Source organism: Rattus norvegicus, chromosome 20, assembly GCF_021556685.1.
Source record: "Rattus norvegicus strain SHRSP/BbbUtx chromosome 20, alternate assembly SHRSP_T2T, whole genome shotgun sequence".
Lineage (NCBI taxonomy): Eukaryota > Metazoa > Chordata > Mammalia > Rodentia > Muridae > Rattus > Rattus norvegicus.
The window spans coordinates 6,323,937-6,345,971 of NC_141553.1; the positions used below are offsets into that span (position 1 = coordinate 6,323,937).

The window sequence follows — 22,035 nt, forward strand, 5'->3', positions numbered from 1 at the left end:
CCACCCACAGCTGAAGGACATAACCAAACCTAAGCTCACTCAGACCTAAGTCTTCCTCCGCAGACCTGCCCAGGTCTGACCTCGCCTTTCTCCCCAGCTCTGGTCCATGCTTCCCCACATCCCTAAGCCTCGTTCCTGGTGTTCCCTTACTTTACTGACGTCACCCACTTCCCTCAGACCCTGAGGAGAACATTTTACCTGCCTCCCCCTGCCTCCCATAGCCCCAGGATGTAGACCATGGATACTGAACGACTATTGACCAGTAAGGACCAGCCGTTTGCTTTACTGACTCTCCCACACAGGTCCTGTCAAGGTTCTGTCGGAGGACAGTTTAGGCAGGGGTCCTCGAGGTGGTCTGATGGGTAAAGGCGCCTGCTGTGAAGACTGTCAGCCCAAGTTTGATCCCTGAGATGGGGGGGGGGGGTGCCTTGACCTCCACCCACAGAAGAACTGGAATCCTTCTGTTGCCCTCAGGACACCCATGCCCTTGGCCTTCCTCACCCAGGTTCATTCAGTAATCAAAACCGGTTGCTGCCAGCTCTCCAAGGGGACAGGTGCTCCCCACCCCTCCAAGGGGACAGGTGCTCCCCATCCCTCCAGGGTGCGGGATCATGTTTAATGTCACCCAGGTGGCGAGCGGCTGAGCCAATTCCACTCCTAGTCCAATCTGCCACCTCCACAGGGAATGAGCTTGAGTCTCTGTCACCTCTGAACCCCTGGGACCCAGGGAGGGACAGTCTCCAAAGATCCTCAGCCCAGAAATGCCAAGGAGGCCACTTCTGCTGCCGGACAGCAGGTGCCATAGGGAGTGGGCAGCCCCAGCCTTTTGCTGTCAGCCCCTTGCTGCAGAAACCTCCATAGGTGCCACTGAACCCTGCCACCACATTCCATGCACCCACCATGCCCCAGACACTGGGATGTAGTACAGGACAGCTCCTCTCTAGTGCTGAGAAGGACTTAGTGGACAGTCTGATGCCCACAAAGGGATTCGCTCATTAAGACCTTGGGCAGCCATTTCCCTTGACACTCTTCTCCACAAGCATCCAGAGGTCACCGCCCAAGGAAAGCAACACAATTTCATCTCAGGCCTGCCCCAGAGACCCACCCTGCTATAGCTGATGCTATCTCCCCTGATAGCCCCAAGGCAAGTCTCCTAGGCTGCCATTTAGCAGCTGCCAGTGAAATCTGGGCCCACAGGCCCCAAATATAGAGGTGCAGTCCCTAACCCTGCTCCCCCCGCCAAGTCTATGAGGACCACCAGCACATCTGAGTCTTGTCCAAACCTCCCGGGAGTGGACTCGGCACCCAGCCAGGCATCGACAATCAGAGATATGAGCTGACACCTCCTGCAGAAAGGGGAGCCTCTTCCACCCTGCAGACCCCCAGAATCTCCATACGGTTCAAGTGAGGGTCCAAGGCCAGCTCAAGAAGCAGAGCTGAGAGGAGCCTGCCACCACAGCAGGCAGGACAAAGTCTCCCAGGGAGAGCAGACAGGGGGCACCTTCAAAAGATAACCACAGGAGAGTGAGAGCTAAATACAGCACTCGGGCAGAGACAAAAGCATCATGTGTTTGAGGCCAGCCTGAGCTACATGGCCAGCCCCTCAAAAACAAGAGCCTGTAGCTTAGTAGTAAATGCCTGCTTTGCATGCACAGGGCCCTGAGTTCAGTCCCAACACAGGAAAAGCTAGGGTAGCCAAGGCCCTGCCCAGCCCCTCTGCTCTTGCTAGCATCTGCAGCCAGTCTAAGTTCCCATCCTGGTGTCAGACCTATCCACGTCCCTAGAAAGAACCTCTCACCCTTGGCCATGGACTCTGTCTCCACCACTGTGCCCAACAGGGTCTTCTAAGCAGGTGGCTTATAGGTGTCATAAGCCTTCATGGAGCGGAGTCCCCCTTAGGTTCAGAAGTTCTAGATCTGACATTGACATGGTGGTGCTCCTGGGCATGGGACACCTGGGCACACACAGTTCTGATGGGCAGGGGATTCCCTAGCTGGGCTGCATGTTCACCTCTCTTCAGTCTGGCCAGTACCCACGGCCACGTGAACCAGTGCCTGCCTGTCTACCGCCCCGTGAACCAGGCCTGTACATGTGACACAAGAGCATGCTGAGGACATAGTGGCACCTGAGACGCCATCCCCATACGTTCAACAATACAGGGGTTCATGCACACAGGTCACCCAAGACTCTGCCCCCCAAGGCGTGTACACACACAGCACTCTGAGTCCCACACATGATGCCCTCTACACAGGGCTCAGGGCTCACCGTGAGGCGCACTTGACTATAACAAGACAATCTATGCACACAAACACACCTCTGCTCTGCCTATGTGCTGTACATGCACACACACACATACATGCACGCACACACACACACACACACACTCAGGGTAGCCAGGCAGCTTGGCAATGCATCTGAAGATATACAGGCCTGCTCATAAGCTGTCATCCCAGGTACTCAGGAGGCTGAGGCAGAAGGGACTCCAAGATCAAGTGCTGTGCAAGCAGCAGACCAAGTTCAAGGCCGGTCTGTGCAGATTGCTGAGATCTTGTCTCAAAACAGGGAAATGGGGGGCCTGGGTATGCAGCTCAATAGAAGAGAAACTGCCTAGTGTGAGCAGTTCCCGAAGGCCGGTCTGTGCAGATTGCTGAGATCTTGTCTCAAAACAGGGAAATGGGGGGCCTGGGTATGCAGCTCAATAGAAGAGAAACTGCCTAGTGTGAGCAGTTCCCGAAGATAGAGGGAGATAGAGGGAAGATGTGTATGTGTGTGTGTGTGTGTGTGTGTGTGTGTGTGTGTGTGTGAGAGAGAGAGAGAGAGAGAGAGGACAGACAGACAGACAGACAGAGAGAAACGGAGACAAAGAGAGACAGAGACAGACAGAGACAGACAAAGAGATAGAGACAGAGACAGAGAGAGATAGAGATGGAGAGAGACAGACAGAAAGAGAGAGACAGAGAGAGAAAGACAGAAAGAGAAACAGACAAAGAGAGACAGGCAGAGAGAGAGTCAGAGACAGAGAGAGACAGAGACAGAGAGACAGAGACAGATAGGGACAGAGAGAGACAGACAGAGACAAAGAGAGACAGAGAGAGAGTCAGAGAGAGAGAGATAAAGATGGAGAGAGACAGACAGAAAGAGAGAGACAGGGAAAGACAGAAAGAGAAACAGACAAAGAGAGACAGAGACAGACAAAGAGAGACAGAGAGTCAGAGACAGAGAGAGACAGAGACAGAGAGACAGAGACAGAGAAACAGAGACAGATAGGGACAGAGAGAGAGACAGACAGAGACAAAGAGAGACAGAGAGAGTCAGAGAGAGAGATATAAAGATGGAGAGAGAGAGAGAGAGTGAGAAACAGAGACAGAGACAGAGACAGAGGATTGAGATGCTAATTTCCCCATCTCCTCTCCCAGCCTAGCAGCTGACAACCTGCTGTCTCCCATGATCACCACAGCAGGGGACAGCAGAACTTGGGGTGGAAGCAGGGGAGGGGTGGACTCCAGCAGCTGGGGAGAGGGCAGTGACCAGAGGCAGCAGGGTGGGCTCTGGGGCAGCCTAGACTGTGTAACTGCCCTGCCTCACCAGCGACCTCTCCATCCCAGCCCCGAATACTGCATGAGGAACACGGGGACCGGCACCAGCAAATGGGATGGGGGAGCCGCCTTTCTTGCCCCAAGTTGCCCTTAAATAACCAAGGTAGAGAAAGGAGTCAGAACCCTCCCTGAGGGCCACAGTCGGGCAGGGTGAAGAAGGGGACGGCAATGTCTGTAATTTGTTTAAATAATCCTGCTGAACTGGAAGAAAATTAACAGATGAGAAACCAGCTCGAAATTAATCAAACTTCTCCCTGTCCACGTCCCCCCCCGCCCGCCCCACGCTTTTCCGTCTTAATGAAGGTTATTTATCCAACGAGCAATAAAACAGGGGATTAAATTAAACAGGCTCTCTGTTCCCGCCTCTCCCCACCCCAGGGAGGCCATGGCTCTTCGACAGCTTTATAACTGTACGGGCTGCCAACTACCGGGGACAGCGATACCAGACAGGAGTCGGGGCTCCCAAGTCAGGGCTCCCAGCTCAGATATTCCCATTTTCTCTAATGCTTAGCCGGAACTAAAAACAAAACAAAACAAGACTCAAGTATCCCACAGAGGAAGGCCTTGCTGCTGCTGTGTATGTCAGAGGGGGCAGGAGGGGGGTGAGGGTCCCGATGCTGGGATATCAGAGGCAGGGCTGGCGCTCACCAAGGTCCCAGGGAGGGAGAAATACCTGAACCACCACCTTGGGCCCCAGCCCCATGGTGGAAACTGCTGGGAGGCATTGCCTGTGGAAACCAGAACCCACGCCCTGCCTTGTCTCCCCTGCCCAGAGTACCCGGTCCCTCACAGTGTCACCCTCTGAGCCTTGGATGCCACCGTCCCACCCACCTCCTCTGACCTCACAAACCTCTCCTCCCACCAATTTGGAACTCCATGAGATTTGCTAAATCTGAGGGAGCCAGGGCAGCAACAGGGCCTGAAGAGTGTGGCCGTTAAGAGGGGAGCTGATTCCTGACAGCTCAGGCTGTCGGAGGACAGCACGCAGGAGCAATGGCCTGCCCTAACAGACCACTAACCTGTCTTCAAGGGCTACCTGGAAAGAAACCACTGCTCTAAAGGTGAGAGCTGGCTGGTGCCCAGTTAACATGGAAATGTTCTGCCTCCAGTCCAGCCACTGACCCCTAACAACAGCTTTGCCTACTCCTGGAGCTCGCTCTCTCTGTCTCTCTGTCTCTCTGTCTCTGTCTCTCTCTCTCTCTCTCTGTGTGTGTGTGTGTGTGTCTATACCCACGCTCTCATGTGTGGCCACCCCCATGGGCGAGGACGGCAGGCAAAACACAGCCATGGTTGAATTATTTATTCCGTACATTGTTCGCACAGTAGAGAGAGCAACTGTGTCTCCAGGCTTCAATTAAAATATCAAGGCACCCACACCGTCTGCCTAGCCACATGCCCACCGACACAGGCAGGAGGGAGCTTCCATCGCTGCCAGAGGCCCAGCCCCGTGCGAGGCCCTGCCTCCACCTCCCAGCATAGCTCGTCTCCATAGCTTGTCCGGGAGCATAGAGCGTTTCTGGACAACATTCTCAGGGGTCGTCCTGGACTCAGCTCACCGGCTGCCGAAACATTTCTGCCTTCTCCCTCCAGGAGCGGTCGGTCACCCGTGGCCTTACAGAGCCTTTCTCATCTCCCAAAGGGGCCTGGGACCAGCCTTGCTGCCCAGCTGATCCAACTCTCAGTCGCTCGACCTCCTAAAGCATTGTTGCATGTGGTGGGGGGGGGGGGGCAGGGACTCTAGGAGGCATTCAGACACAACACACCAACCCCAGACACTAGAAGGAGTGAGTGACAATGGCCGGGCTGCGGCATCCCTGCACCAGTGATGGTCACAGTCGATGGAAATTAACTTTAAAAAACTAAACGAGATTTTCCTCTGTCCTTTAAATGGCTCTTTCTTATGGGTCTGTGCTATTCCAGTGAGCACTGAGGCACAATTCAGATAGTTCCCAACCCCTGTACCTGCAGGCTTACAGTCAGAACGAGCTTGGATTTCTGATCCCCCTGTCTTCTGAGTGTTGGGGTTACAGCCGTGCACCGCTGACCCTGGTTTGTGTGGTGTAGGGAATCGAGCCCCGGGATTCATTCTGTTAAGCAACCGCTTTACCAGCTGAGCCACATCCCAGACCCCTGGAAAGGGACTTTGAAAAAGTTAAAAAAAAAAAAAAAAAAAAAAAAACCAATCAGGACGATGTCCGCCTCGGTGGAGAAGTGAACTTACACACAGCGGGGTTTCTGCACCTTCATCACCTACCCCTGATTCTGGGGTGGAGACTCAGACGAGATAAGCCAGTGCGGACTCAGGCAGCTGCACTCACGCTAACTGGGTCGCCCACCAGATCCCACTTACCAGCCGTCAGATCAGAACCTGAGGCCGAGCGGAGTCAGAGTGGGCGTGCTGAGAAAGAGCAGTATGGCCGCCACATGCCCAGGGAGACCACAGAGCATGGAGAGCCTTTCCGTGAGCCCTGCTTGACTCCCCCTACCCCCTTCACACGTGTACGTGTACGTGTGTGTGTGTGTGTGTGTGTGTGTGTGGTGTGTGCATGAATGTATTTGAGCACGTTGTGCACGTGCGTGAGAGTGCACAAGCACATGTGTGTGCCCGTGTGTGGAGACCCAAGATTGAAGTCAGCTGTCTTCCTCCATCCCCTTCTCTGCCTATCGGAGGCAGGCCTTCCCAATCAAACCCAGAGCTCACCAATATGGCTGCTCCTGGTAGCTAACTTGCTCTGGGGGATTTACCATTCTGACTATTCAGCACTAATGTGAAGTTTGGGGATTTGAGCTCAGATGGGCACAAGCACTCTAACCACTGAGCCACCTCCCGGCCTTGGGATGGTTCTATATTAACATATCCAGCCCAGAAACCCAATCCCCTCTACTAAGATGCTGCCTCCCAGACAGTAGCAGTTAGAACTGGGGAAAACAGATTCAACGCCGCAGAGCTGACTTCAGAGACCAGTGCTGCCTGCAGGGCATGCACAGGCTGGCCCTTCAGATGGGCCTCTGCACACGAGAGGAAGTCAAAAGGTGGTTGGTGAGGGGACAGCCGTCCTCACAGGCCGGCATGAGCAGCTCTGATGACCGCATTTCCAGCAACTTAACCAGTCTAGGAAAGGAGTCTTGAAGTCCAAAGAAACACGTTCAGGGCTCTTCACGAGAGACAAACATTGGGCTCACCCCAAATGTTCAGAAGCAGCAGAATGGGTAATAAATTATGAATTATCCAAATAAAGACACAGTGAAATAGTACAGAGCCATTAAAAAAAAAAAAAAAAAGAGGGAACTCCTTACACACCCTGCCCTGTGGATGGATCTCGGATCACACACGCGCGTGCGCGCGCGCACACACACACACACACACACACACACACACACACATACACACACACCAGAGGCCCTACTGTGTACATGTGCTGAGGTCAGCAGAGGCCCCACTGTGTGACGCTAAGGTGAAGCTTGGAGACAAGTGCCCCAGAAGATGGGTCTCACAGAGAGAGACAAGGGCCAAGCGGGAGGGAGGAGCTAGAGGCAGGGTGCCCAGACACATTAGCCCAATCAGAGAGACTTCCCGTGGGGCTTCACTTCCTCCTCACTGGTCCTGCCAAGCAAGACATCCTGCCCTCAGATCATCTCCCTAGCTTGCTCAACACCAGCCTAAGGTCAGCCCCCATGTTGCAAGAGAGCTGAGTATGTCCCTCACCCAGCTCACTGGCCCTCATCCCTCACCCCCACCCCCACCCCCACCCCCACCCCCGGTACCTGGCCCCATCACCCTCCCCATCCCCCACCAGAAACCATGCTCCACCCACCATTTCAATCTGCCTTTCCATTTCAATCACCCACCATTTCAAGCTCCTGAGCTCGCCAAGCACCTGTCCTTCCCAGACTCACTGCTCCCATGAGGCAAGTGCCCTCTGTTAGCCACTTTCCCCGGCCACCTGGGAGCCACTGTCATGTTTCCTTGTAGAGGGAGAGTTGTCCCACTGGAGAAACAGACATGTGTAGCAACCCCCAAATGAAACATCAAACCAGCCAGCAGTAGGATTCCCACAAGAAATGGCCAGGGCCCCCAGTAGATGGCAACTATGTAGCCAGCCGACAAGTTTCAAAGATTAGTTAAGGACATTAGGAAATGCTCACCACCGTGGTCTGTGCAAACACGAGCCACAGACTTGAGCTCAACCTGCTAAACGAACTGAGGGCTGTGGGAAATACAGGTTACCGCCTGGCAAGAGAAAACGGCAATTTCTATTTGCCTATTTTATCTCTTCTAATGTATAAGAGTGCTTTGTCTGCCCAGATATCAGTACATGCTGGCTTGGCCAAACCAGCGTGTTGGGTCCCCTGGTGCTGGAGTTACGGATGGCCAGATGGCCATGAGCTGCCATGCTGGGAACCAAGCCCTCTGGAAGAGCAGCCAGGGTTCTAAACCAATCAGCCACCTCTCCAGCCCTTTTTTTGCCTCTCTCTGTTATTTTTGTGTGTGCATGCATGTGTGCATGCCTGCTGTGTGAGTCCATATTTGTGTGAATGTGTGTGTGCTTGTGTGTGTGTGTCCACTTGCGAATGTCAGAGGTCATTATCAGGTGTCTTCCTCAATCACTCTCTACCAAATTTGTAAAAGTTTTTTTAAGCTTTGTTTTTATTTTATGTATCTAAGTGTTTTATGTATGTATGTATGTATGTATATGTGTATGTATGTATTGCACCATTGCTCACAATGACCAGAGGAGGGCATCAGATCCTCTGAAACTGGATTTATGGATCATTCTAGGTCACCATTAAGTGCTGGGACTCGAACCTGCGTCTTCTGAAAGGGCAACCGGAGCTCTGCTGACCATGCCCCGAGACATGCCACCTAGACAGGGTTTCCCACTGAGTCCATAGCTCACTGATTCAGCTTGACAAGTTGGCCAGCCAGCCAGGGCACCTCCTGCCCCTGCCTCCCCAGGGCGAGGATCACAGATGGACGACAGATGTGCACAGTTTTTTACATGGGTGCTAGCAGTCCAAGCCCAGGTCCTCACACTCTGCTTCACCAACGGCGTCTCCCCCCCCTCCATGTTGTTTCCTCTGTGCTCCTTCCTACAACGAACATGTCCCAGCAAAAAGGAGACAGGTGACATTGGCCATGCTCCAACATGGGGTTCTAAGTTGGCTGTCCTGTCTCCCGGTCAGGGAGAGGACACTCCTACACAGAGCTGCTTGACTTCTGGGCTTGCAGAAGCAGGGCAGCTGGAAAGGACCCAACTCAGCCCAGCTGTGGCTGTAACTAGCTGTACGGCCTCCTCATTTCCTACAGGCCTCTGTTTTCTTATCTGTAAAATGGGGCCAGTGTCTTGGTGGCTCTGCAGGTTGTGGGAATGATCAAGAGGTGACCGTGCCAGGCTGGGATGTGACTCAGATGGTGGCAACGCTCAGCTGGGCTCTGTCCTCAGCACTGCACACACAGGCACACACCTGTGATCTCAGCGCTTGGGCGGTGGGGGCAGAAAGCTCAGAAAGTCAGGGTTATCCTTAACTAAACAATGCATTTGAGGCCAGCCTGGGGTAGGTGAGGTCCTGCCTCAAACAATTTTTCCAAGCATGGTGGCTGCACATCTTCAATCCTAGCACGCTGGAGGGCCGCTGAGTTTGAGGCCAACCTGATCTACATGGCAAATTCCAGGATACCTAGAACTAGATAGAGACCCTGTCTCAATATAAATAAATACACGAATGAATGAATGAATGAATGAATGAATGAATGAATGAACGAACGCCCTATGTATTCCCAGGTGTCAACAAAAGCAGCCATTAGCAATCAATCCCCGAGCAGCCCTGGGCTGAAGAGATGGCTCAGCAAATACAAGCACATACTCTTCTTACTGAGAACCTGAGTTCGGGTTTCAGCACCCACATTGGGCAGCACACACACCCTATAACTCCAGTTCCTGGGGATCCAACGCCTCTAGATGATTCTCTAGTGTGCACAGACCCAGACACACATACACACGATTAACAGTTAAATAATGACTTTTTAAAAAAAATACTCGCTGGCTGGAGAGATGGCTCAGGGGTCGAGAGCGAGGCTCCATTGCCAGCACCCATATGAGGCTTACGGCCGTGACTAACGTCAGTCCCAGGGACCCTGACATGTTCTCCTGTGGCTCCCTGGACACCAGGCACACACACGGTAAACAGAAATACAGACATAACGCTCGAGGGCATACAAAATAAAATTAAAATAAATTTTTAAAAATGGTAGGTTTCAGGGGTTGGGGATTTAGCTCAGCGGTAGAGCGCTTGCCTAAGAAGCGCAAGGCCCTGGGTTCGGTCCCCAGATCTGAAAAAAAGAACCAAAAAAAAAAAAAATGGTAGGTTTCTTTTTATTTTCTTTTAGAAAACCGTGAACCCCAGGGTCCTGGTAGGGCTTGTGTGCTGTGTCTGAGCTCTACATGACAGCAAGCGCGAGCTCTGTGGACAGCTTCAGAGACTTACGGGAGAGCAACTGTGCTCTTCCGAGGACAGGCAAGATTCCTCCGCGCTGGCCGGTCTGCTAAAATGTCTCCCTTTCATCTCTCTAGTTTCTATAAGGACCTGGCCAAACAGAGGCCAGGCTAGGATGGCTCATGTGGCCTACGGAAGCAGCTAGCTGGGCACAGACCTGAGACCCACCGAAGAGCATCTCTTCTGGTCTAGCCTGGACCCTGTGTAGAGGAGCCTGCCCCACAAAAGTAGGCACAGCTGTAGAGACAGGGCCACCCTATTACACGTGACCAAAAATCTTGCTCAGAGAAGCCACAGAAGCCACGAGTATCACGTTGCCACACAAAGAAAGGGGGCCTATCACACCCAGTGCCCAGAAACCACACCAGTGAAAGGGGCAATGCCCAGACTCCTTGGGCTCTGACAACACAGAAAAACTCCATGCAATCCCCCAGGTGCCGGAGATCTTTGAGCAAGGGGCCAGGGGGCCAGCCCCGCCTGTGGAGTCTGGAATACTGAAGTAACAGCGCCCTCTAAGAGACAGCCAGGCCAGTCTGCGGCAAACTGCCTGGGATGGTGGCCGGATAGTCTTTAAGGAGACCCTCCAGGCTACCCCAGTAGCCTGCCCGCCATGCTGCAGCCAGAAGCAGAAGCAGAGGCCAGCAGAGACCAAGGCAGGGCTGAGGAAGAGACAGGACTGGGAGGGTTTGGGGGTGGGGACAGAGGGGCGGGGCAGCTGAAGGCTCCCGCTAGCTCTGTTGTACTTTCCTAATTGATTTTGTGTCTGTGTCCCCAGGCTCTCGGGCTTCTCAGGGCCATCTTAGCCACTTAAGCAATTTAAAATAATCAAAGCACTTAGAAAGTACTCAACAAGTCTTCACACTTCAGACTCCACAAGCCCTTGGTAGGAGCAGGGTTGCCCGTAGTGTCCCCGAGTTCCCCACACACCACTGCCAGAGACGCCCCAAGCCTGAGCAGCCTCCCACAGGTGGGACACATTGGCTGTGACCTTCGAGCTCTGTGCTCACTGACTGTCTCTTCAGTCCATACCCTCCCGTTAGTCAACAGGGACCTCAAGTGTCCGCTCTCGTTAGCTTCCTACCGGAAGCCTCTCGTCACCAGAGTCACACATGAGGACAGCTAGGCTCAAAGAGATAGAGCAGAAACCTGATGGTAGCGTACGTCTTTAGTCCCAGTACACGAGAGGCAGAGGCAGGCTTGTCTCTGTGAGTTCAAAGCCGGTTTGGTCTACATGGTGAGTTCTAAGACAGCTAGGACTATGTAGAGAGACCCTGTTCTCTGGGGGGAGATCTAGAAGCACCCATGCCATGCCCTCCCAGGCCCTAGCAGAGGTTGGTGCTGCCCCTTCCCCACTGAGACCACCTTGGGAGACATAAGAGGTAAGTGTTGTCTACAGGCCCATAGTCCCTACTAGACCCTGTCACTCCTCCAGGTTGGGCCTCCTACTCCTACAATAAGGTTCAGATCTCCCCCACTCACCCTGTGGGCCACTGCTGCCACTGGCCTGTCCCACCCTTCCTAAGCAGGATCAGAGTGGGCAGGACAGAGAGCATCTGCCACAGGAGAACTGAGGCCTGGAAGGACTGAGATCCAGGAACTCTAAAAGGAGCAAGTCAGGGGAACACGCCTCCTGACCTTTCAGACAGGATGATCCCTGAGCCCCTGGTGCTGCCGGGCCTGTCCCTCTGCTGCCCAGTGAGCTACAACATCCTTCCCAGCCCACGGCCCTGAACACTGGAATTCAAACCCAGGCTGTAACTCAGCCTGGTCACCCCACAGTCATCCAGACTGCCTGAAAGTCACTGGCCAGGAGAACCTTCTGGAGCTACAGGAAGGGGAGGTGTCCTGAGCCACAGAAGGGGGTCCAGGTGAGACAGGTGCCCCCCCACACCAGAAAGGGCTTAGAACTGGGAGGGAGGGGTGGCTGGCAGGAGTGGGCATGAGACCTGGACACACAGAAGAGGGGGTGAGGCTAAGGGAGTCCCTGCCCCTCCCAAACATCTCCCAGATGCTCTCAGAGCAGCTCCCTCACCCCGCCAGGCCCCCAGGGGCACACACGGAAAGGTCAAGTATTAGGTCAAGCAGACTTTTCCTTCTTATTGTTTCCAGCATGGGTGGGTCATCAAAGCGCGAGCCTAATAAACCGGGGGGGGGGGGGGGGCATGGATCATTCGGAGCTCATTAGAGGGAGGCAGGCGGGGAAGGCGCTGGACCTAACCTTGAAGACCCAGGCAAGGCACTGACCCGTCCACCAGCTCCACACTGCCTGCTCCCGGATCTCTTGTCATGTGCTCGAACACGAGGAACAGCCGAGAAAAGCGGCCTAATGTGCTGGGTCAGAAGAGTCAGGAAAATTCTAGCAGGTTGACGAACCTTGAAAAGCCTCAGGCAGAAGAGACAACCACCAAGGTCGGTTCTGGGAAACCCCGACCCTGATTAACTAAGGAGCGAGGTTAATAGCCCACCTCGACCGGCACCCTCACTTAGTGAGACAGCAGCTGACCCACCAGAGGCCCCGCAGTGAGGTGGACACCCAAAAGTCCTCAGCTTGCACAGCCTGCCCCACCCACCCCTAAACTGCCAGTTTTCCTGTTCAGACCACATGCTTACCTGAATGGGAGCATCATGTAGCCCACTTGAGAGCCATGAGCAGGAGACTAAAGACCAGTGTCACTAAACCCATTGTCCATCCCACCCACCAGCCCCCACTGGTTCCCATCAGCCCCCTGAAGAGACAGGGACCTCGGTGGGGCTTCCCATGTACCCCACTCTGCCCTTCAGGAACAAGGAGAATGAGGAGCAGAGAGACCTGCCAGGCATCAGAGGCACAGCTGGGGTACAAGACGGCAAGATGGCCAGACCGCCAGACAGACTTACTGCTGCATTTTGTCAGTGAGAGAACAGAAGCTTAGAGACTAGACCCTGCTCACCAGACTCCTCCTCAGCCAAAAGGAGCCAAGGTGGATTTCCGAGGGGCCCTGCTCCGGGCGGGGTCTCAGTCACCATCCCCCGGTCACCACCCTTCAAGTCTGAGGGACAGGGGCCTTTCCAGAACTTTTTCCCCCACCTGCCTACAGAAACGTCCCCTCTCTAAAATGGCCATCCCCCTGCCCACTGTAGCCTCCATGATACTTCCCTGCTTTGCTCTCCCATGGGGCATACCACCCGACATAACTTGTTTGAGCATCTCCTCTTTCCCTTGCCTGCTTCCACCCTGACGAGGCTTCACCTGCTTGGCTCCGGGTTGATGCCATATGCTCACCCGGAGTACACATCAGACCACAGGGCGGGGCCTAGGCGTCAGGTGCCAGCAAGGTGCCAAAGCCCAGCTAAGGGAGACAACGGCCACCACGGCCTACTAGATAAGACATTATAACAAAGACGGTGTGTGGGTGAATGCTCACACATGAGTAAACTGGGGCCAGCTGGCAGACCAGGAGCTAGAAGCCAGAAGCAGGGGCCCTGAGTACCTCTACTGGGCTCCAGCATGTCCTGACCCTGATAGCTCCCCATGTGGATTCCCCTAAGAGCCTCTCCAGGAGGCCTTGCTTCCTCCTCCCTTGGCCAAACTGAGCTCAGAGCACACGGGAACTGAAACTACACGTGCTCAGTCTACAGATGCCCACAGCACCGGGGTCTGAGAGGAGGCTGTTGCAATGACCCCCAAAACAGGGCTACAGCCTCTGGGAAGCAGAGCTGAAATCTCCCCAGGCTACACCATGCCTGTGCTGCCCACCAGGCGTCCTCCCAACAGAGCAAAGCCACTAAGCCTCTCAGCTCTTGGGTGTCAAGGAGAGGGAGCAGGAGAAGTGTTGGTGTCCTGAGCCCCTCAGGGCTACAGCCGCACCCCAGTGCCACATACTGTACACCTGGTTCAGAGATCACATGTCCCAGTCTTGCCCCAGCCCAAGTGACTCCCTGGTTCCTGGGAGTAAGAGAGTAACATGCATCAGAACTTTAGAAGAACAGTCGTCAGGCCAGCTCGGTCTACACCCAACGCTCTGCTCCTGCAGTAACTTATAAGTTCTCTAGCACCCACTGTGGCTTGAATGAGAATAGCTCCCTGGGCTCATAGAGTTGAATGCCAGGTGGCCAGTTGGTGGAACTGTTTGGGAAGGATTAGGAGGTGTGGCCTGGTTGGAGGAGGTGTGTCACTGGGAGTGGCCTTTGAGGTTTCTGCCTCCTGTTTGTGGCTCAGATGTGAAGTCTCAGGTACTACTCCAGAGCCACGCCTACCTGCTGCCACGTTTCCTGCGATGAAGGAAGCGTGTGGACTCTGTGCACACACTGTAGGTTCCCCCAGTGAGCAGCCCCACGCCCACTTCGAGAGACAGGAGGAAGGTGGATTGGGTCCAGGCGCCCGATTCACACTCAGACTCTACATCTCACCTGTGTGGCTCTGAGCAAATGGAGGGGACATGAGCCCTGCTGCTAGGGGTGCAGGGAGAATGTCGGGGAGAAGGGCCCGGTTGAGGCTAGTGTGCCTGCTGCCGAATCATTCCACTCCCCACTCTAGAAGCTCCCTTCATCTACCTCGTTCACCCTGGGCTAAGGCTGCGCAGACTCTATCAAAACAAACCTCCAATGGCGGATGGTCACTGGTCCCTTTCACAGGGAGGAGGTATTAGATGAGACACTAAGAATTCAAAGACAGTAACCGGAGGTGGAGGCAGGCATGCATCAAGATGGTGGCACTGGGGGCTGGAGAGATGGCTCAGTGGTTAGAGCACTGACTGCTCTTTCAGAGGTCCTGAGTTCAAATCCCAGCAACCACATGGTGGCTCACAACCATCTATAATGAGATGCAATGCCCTCTTCTGGTGTGTCGGAAGACAGTGACAGTGTACTTATACATAATAAATAAATCTTAAAAAAAAAAAAAAAAAAGATGGTGACACTGGTTTGACCCACTGAGGTGACCTCGGCCATTCTCTCCTGTTGCAGAAACTTACAGGGGAGCCCAAGACCTCAGCTGTATCAGCTGCCCCGTCCCTCAGGTGGGCCGGCCATTCTGGCCTCCCCATGAGCCCTGCGGATAGAAAGTCAAACCCCAGCAGGATGGGTGCTATCCCCGGATCGGTTCTTGAAGCTGTAGGTCAACAGCAGGAACCAGGCAGGCATGGCTGTGTCCCCCACGGACTTTCCCACGTCAAGACACATTGTATTTTGAGGACCCACCCCCCAAAACCATTTTAAAGTTGCAGGTATATCCAAAATTTTGACATGGTAACACAACAGAACCCACACTCGGGGAACTGAGCAATCTTTTTAAGCCTCGTAATTTACCAAAACAAAAAAAAAAATTGTTATACTAATTTATTGTGTATGTGTGTGTTTGTGTGCATGTGTGATAGTGTGTATGTGGGATAGTATGTGTATGTGTATTAGTGTGTACCATAATTGTTAACAGTTTATTTTTATTACTTAGTTATGTGTCAGTGGTGTGTGGTGTGCGTGTGTGTGTGTGTGTGTGTGTGTGTGTGTGTGTGTTCCCACGGAGGCCAGAGGAGGACGTCCGGTACCTGGAAGGGGTTGATATGGGTGCTAGGAACTGAGCCGTGTCCTCTGCAGCAACAGCAAATGCTCTCCTGCACTGGCATCTCTGCGGCCCCTCACTAGGTCTAAGCAAGCTTATTGTTTTGTGTTTGGCTAAATTCATATCTGTCCCAGGGGATGCACAGCGCACAGGCCCGGACCAGACACGTCTGGACCCTAGAGGCCTTCTGTAACTCATAGACCATAGGATAACAGGAGCGGACTAGATATGACATCTGGTCTAGAAGGGGAGCCAAGGGTGAGAGAAGACAGATACGTCCACATGTATGTGAGCGACAGGAACAGTGAAAGCAGCTTCAAAGAGTGCCATGAGGAGAAACTGATCTCAGGTCAGAGAGGAGCCCCAGGCTGAGGGCCCAGAAGAGCCTTTAATCCCAGACTCAGGAGACTAAGACAGGAAGATCTTTGTGAGTTTGAAACCAGGCAGGACGACATAGAGGGGGCTGCTTATCTAAATAAGTAAGTGAGAGGAGATTCCAGGCAGGGGGGATGTTAGGCACAAAAGCTCTTGGTTTGAAAACAGCTCGATGTCCTCAGGGGCATGACGAGGACAGTGTGGCTGGTGTGAGTGCACCCTCAGAGAGCAGGGGTAGGGGTATCGGAGGGCACAGGCCTCCGGCGGCAGTAACTGACCCTGCCGTGCACGGTGCGAAGTCTGGGTTCTAGAAAGGTGTCTCCAGGGGTTGGGGTGTGGTCCAGTGTAGGGTTGCGGTCTACCATCCAGAAAGCCCAGATTCCATGCTCAGCACTAGGTAAGCTGGGTACCGTGGTGTGACTTGGGTTTCCAGTGCTGTGATAAAGACCGTGACCAAAAGGGACTTGGCAGGGGTGCTTTTCACCTTAAACTTCCAGGTAACAAGAGCCCATCACTGAGGGAAGCCAGGGCATGAACTCAAGGCTCCCCAGAGCTTACTCAGCCTGCTTTCTTAAACACCCCAGGACCACCAGCCCAGGGGTAGCTCTGCTCACCGTGCGCTACACCCCCCAAGCACACATCAATCATCAATCAAGAAAATTCCCCAAAGACTTGACAACAGATGGAGACATTTCCTCAATCGAGCTTCCTCTTGCCAGACAACTAACTTGTGTCAAGTTGACCAACAAACAAACAAACAACAAACAAACAAACAAAAGACATCATGAATGCCTGCCCTTTCCCAGAGCTGGGGAGGTGGAGGCAAGAGAATCAGAAGTCCAGACACACAGCAAGTTTGAGGCCAGCCTGAGCCACATGAGACCTTGCAGGAGGAAAGAAGAACTGAGGGAGGAAGCGGGGGGAAAGGTGGTTCCAGACACTGAGCAGTCTGTGGAGAAGCATAAGGCAGGGCCCAGCAAGAGGCTGGGAGGGAGGACTGGAGAGAGGCTGAGCCCAGGATGAGCTCAGAATGAACTCGAGCAGCTGCTCGCTAGAGAGGAAGGAAGGGCCCCATGTCTTAAGTCCTAACTTTGGGCCTTGAAGTCAACGTCTTCCGGGGCCATGAACTGCTGTGGGAAGGTGGGGGACTTTCAAAATGCCTCTCCTCCATACCTGAAACACCAAGGCCATTTCTTCCACAGGAAATCTGGTCTCAACTCTGCTACGATACTCCCAAGAGTCCTGGGGACAGGTCATGAGGGCAGCAGCCGGGCTGGGGAAACTCAAAGGCCCTTCCTGTTTCACCAGGCCCAACAAGAGCCGTGTCACTCCCTGTGGAGACACTGGCTGCTCAGCCGGGACTGAGCTCGAAGCCCCCACAGGAAGGAAGAACGGCCCAGCAGATGGCGGGAACTCTCCGGGATCAGCCTCAAAGGTCACCGTCTGTTGCAGCCTGCCTGCTCCCGGGTCTTCTGCCTTAGTGGAGTGTCTCACGCTGACTTGAGGCCTGGCTCCAAGCTGGGTGTGACATTCCTGCGGGCTGACTGTGTACCAGGCACTGAGCTGCCCTCCCTCAGACCCCACCCTCCTAATTCCACCCGGCTGGCCAAGGAGGTTGCATTCGGTAGCCGTTCGTCTTGCCAACGAAGACAGTAAGAGAGGATAGGGCTGCCCACATGGTCAGCCCAAATCCATCAAGGACTCTGGCTGGCCTCTCTTCCAGGCCTCAGCTTTCTCCCATGCAAAAGGATTAGTAATTCAGGAAGTCTGTCTTCCTCGGAGTTCTTACAAGGGCACAGGTCACGGCCTCACATCACTCGGGCAATCAGCCCCACATGGGACATTCAGTCTGTCCTGGCCACCTGCTCTCAGAAGATCCTACCGATTCATTTACACACGAATGCAAACGCCTGACACAGTAAGTGGCCTTAACGACTCTGGAGGCACCAGGACTAAACCTCAGGCCTTGACCCCGCCCAGAGCTGTCACCACCACATGGCGTGCACAGCCACATCCTCCTTAGCAACTCTGCACCCTCAACTCAGCAAGGTGTTCTCCACACACTCAGACTTCCTCTCAGGCGAGGACAGGCCAGGCTAAGGCGATAAACAGGGTCGGGATGGATGAGAATGCTAGGATGAGGACGAACGGATCCCCAGAGACATCTTCTTGGTTCACTGTGTGATTGTGTGAGCTCACAGTCTAGAGGGAGCAAGGAGACCTGGCCCCTTACAGGAAAACGTGTCCCCAGATATACGCGCTCCTGTGAGTATGCTTTGAAGTCTAACATCAAGACAGGCCATTCTGTGGCCTCAACGCCCAGAGCACGCAGTTCTAGCCCTGACTGCACCCCAGTAGCACCCTCCAGGCAGGCTGCCCCCCTGGAATCCCCTCAAACGGAAGGAAAGCAGCCATCACAACATCAGAACCCCCGCAAGAATTAGTCTCTGTCAGGGCTGGGAGGCAGAGCCCGGAAGTGACCCCACCCCCACCCCCCACACACACAGGGGAACAGATATCCACACACCACTGAGCTGGCTCTCCAGCTCTCCTTCTGCCCTCCCCAAGTTAACCTTCTTGCTTCCGTAAATGGCTTTTGAGTTTCCAGTCCACTCTCTCATCTCCCTCTCGGTTTCATTAGTGAAGAAGAAGCCTCTTGTCCCCAGCTTGAACCATTAACTTCACTAAAAGGAACCCAGGGAACACAGGCCACAGCCTTCTGCCTCCCCGCCCTCCCCCCATCTCTCTAGACCATCAGTCAATGTAGCCTGCCTACCTCACAACACACACCAATCCCTGCCGTCCTAGCAGGCACAGATCTGGCAGCCAAGCCACCTCACATCTGACCAGAGGGACAGAGGGACAGAGGAAAAGGACCCCCTGAGCTCTGGCTCATACCATGGCAACTGTGTCTGCCCTTGGGTAAAATATCACCAGAACCCTAGCCAACCCCTTGTCCCCGGATATATCCTTCTGAGTATACTTTGAAGTCTAACATCGAGACAGGCCATTCTGTGGCCTCAACATCCCGAATGTCAGGGAGCCAGTGATACTCCCATATGAAGAACCATAAGGGTTCTCCCCATATGAAGGAGACGCCGAGAAGCCCTCCATTCTAGAGCATTGGGAAGAGAGTCTCAGGAATCCATGTAAAGCTCACCCGCCACGAGCTGGAGGCCAAACATCACTGGGAACACACTGGGGTGGCCCAGGCTGCCTCCCTCCCAGGCAGGGCTTGAGTGACTCAGCAGTCCCAACCATCACAGAAGCAGGCCTGGGACAGCCAGCCCCAGTTTTCCCATTGTCCCCTCCTCTTCATGGGAGGACCCAACGAGGCTGCTCACTCCGGGGCAGCACTGTGAGAGCCCACGAGAGAGGATCAGGATCATGGGGCTCCAGAGGCTCCTTGAAATGTCCACGACAGGGACAGCATCTCCTCAGAGGTTCCCTGCTGCTCCTGCACCCAAATCAAGTCAGACCAACGGCCCAGGAGTAGGCCATCCTAGGGCCGCAGCAGGAGTACACACACACTTACAATGGCTGAAGATGCTGCCAGGGTACACTCTGCAGTGGGGGTGGGGAGGGCACGGTTACTTGAGACTCGCCATGACTTAACTGTACCCCATCAGACAGGGACCTTCCCCTTTTTCCTTAGAGGCACACATACCGCCCCCAGCACTGACGCATCCTCGGAGTTAAGCAAATGAGCTTCAGGTGAGAGGGATCCGCTCCTCTCCTCCTACCCCTAGTGGCTCAGACAGCCACTTCCAGACCTCAGCAAGCTCTGGAGACCACAACAAAGGGGCCCCGGAGGTCAGAGTCAGAGGGAAGGAGGGGACCAGCGGGCTCTTCAGATCCCTTCCGCTTCCTCCCACTCCCCCACCACCACCACCACCACCACTCAGACCACGTACAGAGCAAAAGAGGCAGGCTTGGGGGTGGGGCAGCTGGTGCATAATTATTGGTAAAATGCTTGTAACGTTTTTTTTTTCCCTTCTCCCCAGTAGCTTTCAGTTGTTTTAGCAGCTTAGCAAGCACTTGGCTCCAATTGAATTGCAAATCAGCAGCTCTTGCCCCGGGAAGAGAAGAAAGGGAGGTGGTGGAGGGGGCAGGGAGGGGCTAGGAAGGGAGAGGAGAAAGGTGTGGAGGGCAGAGGACAGAGGGCAGAGGGCAGAGGGCAGAGGGGAGGATGGGAGGGAGGCCAGGTCTAGATTCAGGTAGCCTGGCTGGCTCTGGAGTTTAGCTGAACCCCCTTCTCTCTTCACGCTCCTGACCCACAACCCCGCCCCCATCTGAAAACCAGGACACTTTCCTCCAGCTGGAACTGAAGGGCGGGCTGGGAGGGCCACCAGGGGCTTCCTCAACTAACCAGAAGAAAACACATCTTTCTTGGGAATTGCCAATTATTTGAAAACAATGTCAAAACAAACGTTTTGCTTTTTTTTTCTTACCCCCAACAATCTGTAACACTGTGGTTTCCATTCTATATCTTGTCTGTCTGCCTTCCCATCCATCCGCCTGTCTTCTGTCTGTCTGTCTGTCTGCCTGCCTATCTGTCTGTCTGTCTCTGTCTGCCTGCCTGCCTGCCTGCCTCTCAATAATGTTCTTTCACATACTTCCAATCCCCTCCGGGTTCAGGGTCTAAAGGAGGTGCCCGGGCAGGTTCTGGTTCAGGACCATGGACAGCACCGAGCCCCTGTTCCTCATCCCACGCTGCCGCGTTCGTGGTCTCTCCCACAGTCGGGAAGAGGGGGAGAAAGGAGTCATCCACCAGGCACCCTGGGCCACGGAGGACACTAACCTTGAAGAGGCGGAGGATGTTGGCCACCATGATCGAGACGGAGCTCCCCGAAGCTCCAATGACACCCACCACTCGTTCGGGCTTGGTGATGATGGGCGGGCCCCCGCTGCCGCAGCGGACCTCCGTGCCGTCCTTCTCGATGAGCGCCTGCACAAAGGTCAGTGACTGCTCCAGGGCGTGGGTGTCCCTCGAGCAGGTGTCCAGAATGCGGGCGCCCAACGTGATGTTGGGCAGTAGGTCCGGGTCATTGTTGATGCGGTCCAGGGCAAACAGCATGGCCTCCAGGCGGTGGATGCCTTTCTCCTTCTTCAGCTCCCCGCAGGCCTTACCCTCAGAGCCACGGCCGTGGACGGGAAACAGGCCTCCCAGTGTGATGTCCCCGTCAATTCGGATAGAGTTCATGTGGGGGTGACCCTTGGGCTTTCCCAAGGATGAAGGCACCCAGGGGGCATAAAGGCTGAGGAGTAGGCAGAGGGGCAGCCGGGCCCACCACCAGGCCCAGCCTCCCTTCCCGGACATTTCGGAAAGGCCTAGAGACCCATGAATACTGGGCCCCGCTCCTAGCCCTAGCAGGCCCTGGGTCCCATGATCTGGGCGCGTGTGGACAGCGCAGGTTCAGTAATGCAGCAGGCCAACGGGGTGGCCCATTCCACAGATCTCCCCTCCTCCTCTTTAATGTTTGAGTAGAGCTCAGTGGCCCACACAGGCCAGAGCCACAGATGACAGCCAGTGGTCAGAGCTCCGGGAGGTCTCAGATCCTTTTCCCAAAGTACTGAAGGCCAGATTTCTGTGTCCTGCTGTGGAAAGGGAGATAGGCTCCTATCCTGGTAGGGAATCTTATCAACGAGGAGAGAATGGCTCGGGTCACTCCTACCAACCTGGGAAGGAAGGAGAAAGAGAGAGAGAGAGAGAGAGACGATCAACCCAGCCCAAAGCAGACATTAACTATTGTGACTTCTCATCAGGAGCCTGGGAGAGGGAACTCAGAGGTTATCTCGGAAGCTGCCATAAATCTCTTCTTGATTTTCAGCGCTGCACGGCCCAGCTCCTGGGGAAATGCAGAGCTCGAAGCAGAAACTGGGTCACGTTTGAAGACCTTCGCTGGCCAGGGCCCACTGTCCCCAGAGGCCGGGCCTCGGAGAGAATACTCCTAGGGACAGCAGACATAGCTGGGAAGGAACAGGCCCCCCGACCCTCAGAAGCTATGGGAAAATACCAACCCTGCCAGTCGA

General features: G+C 54.5%; 1 protein-coding gene across 3 annotated transcripts in view; it reads right to left on the reverse strand.

Annotated features, from left to right (window-relative positions):
* Grm4 (glutamate metabotropic receptor 4) overlaps window positions 1–22,035 on the reverse strand; it is an 89,035-nt gene that overhangs the window by 57,433 nt on the left and 9,567 nt on the right. The window contains exon 2 of one of the 3 annotated variants that reach the window (XM_087596828.1): window positions 20,804–21,673. In XM_087596828.1, coding sequence (XP_087452954.1) covers window positions 20,804–21,322 — 519 coding nt within the window. In that variant the 5' untranslated portion in view covers window positions 21,323–21,673. 3 annotated transcript variants of the gene reach the window in all.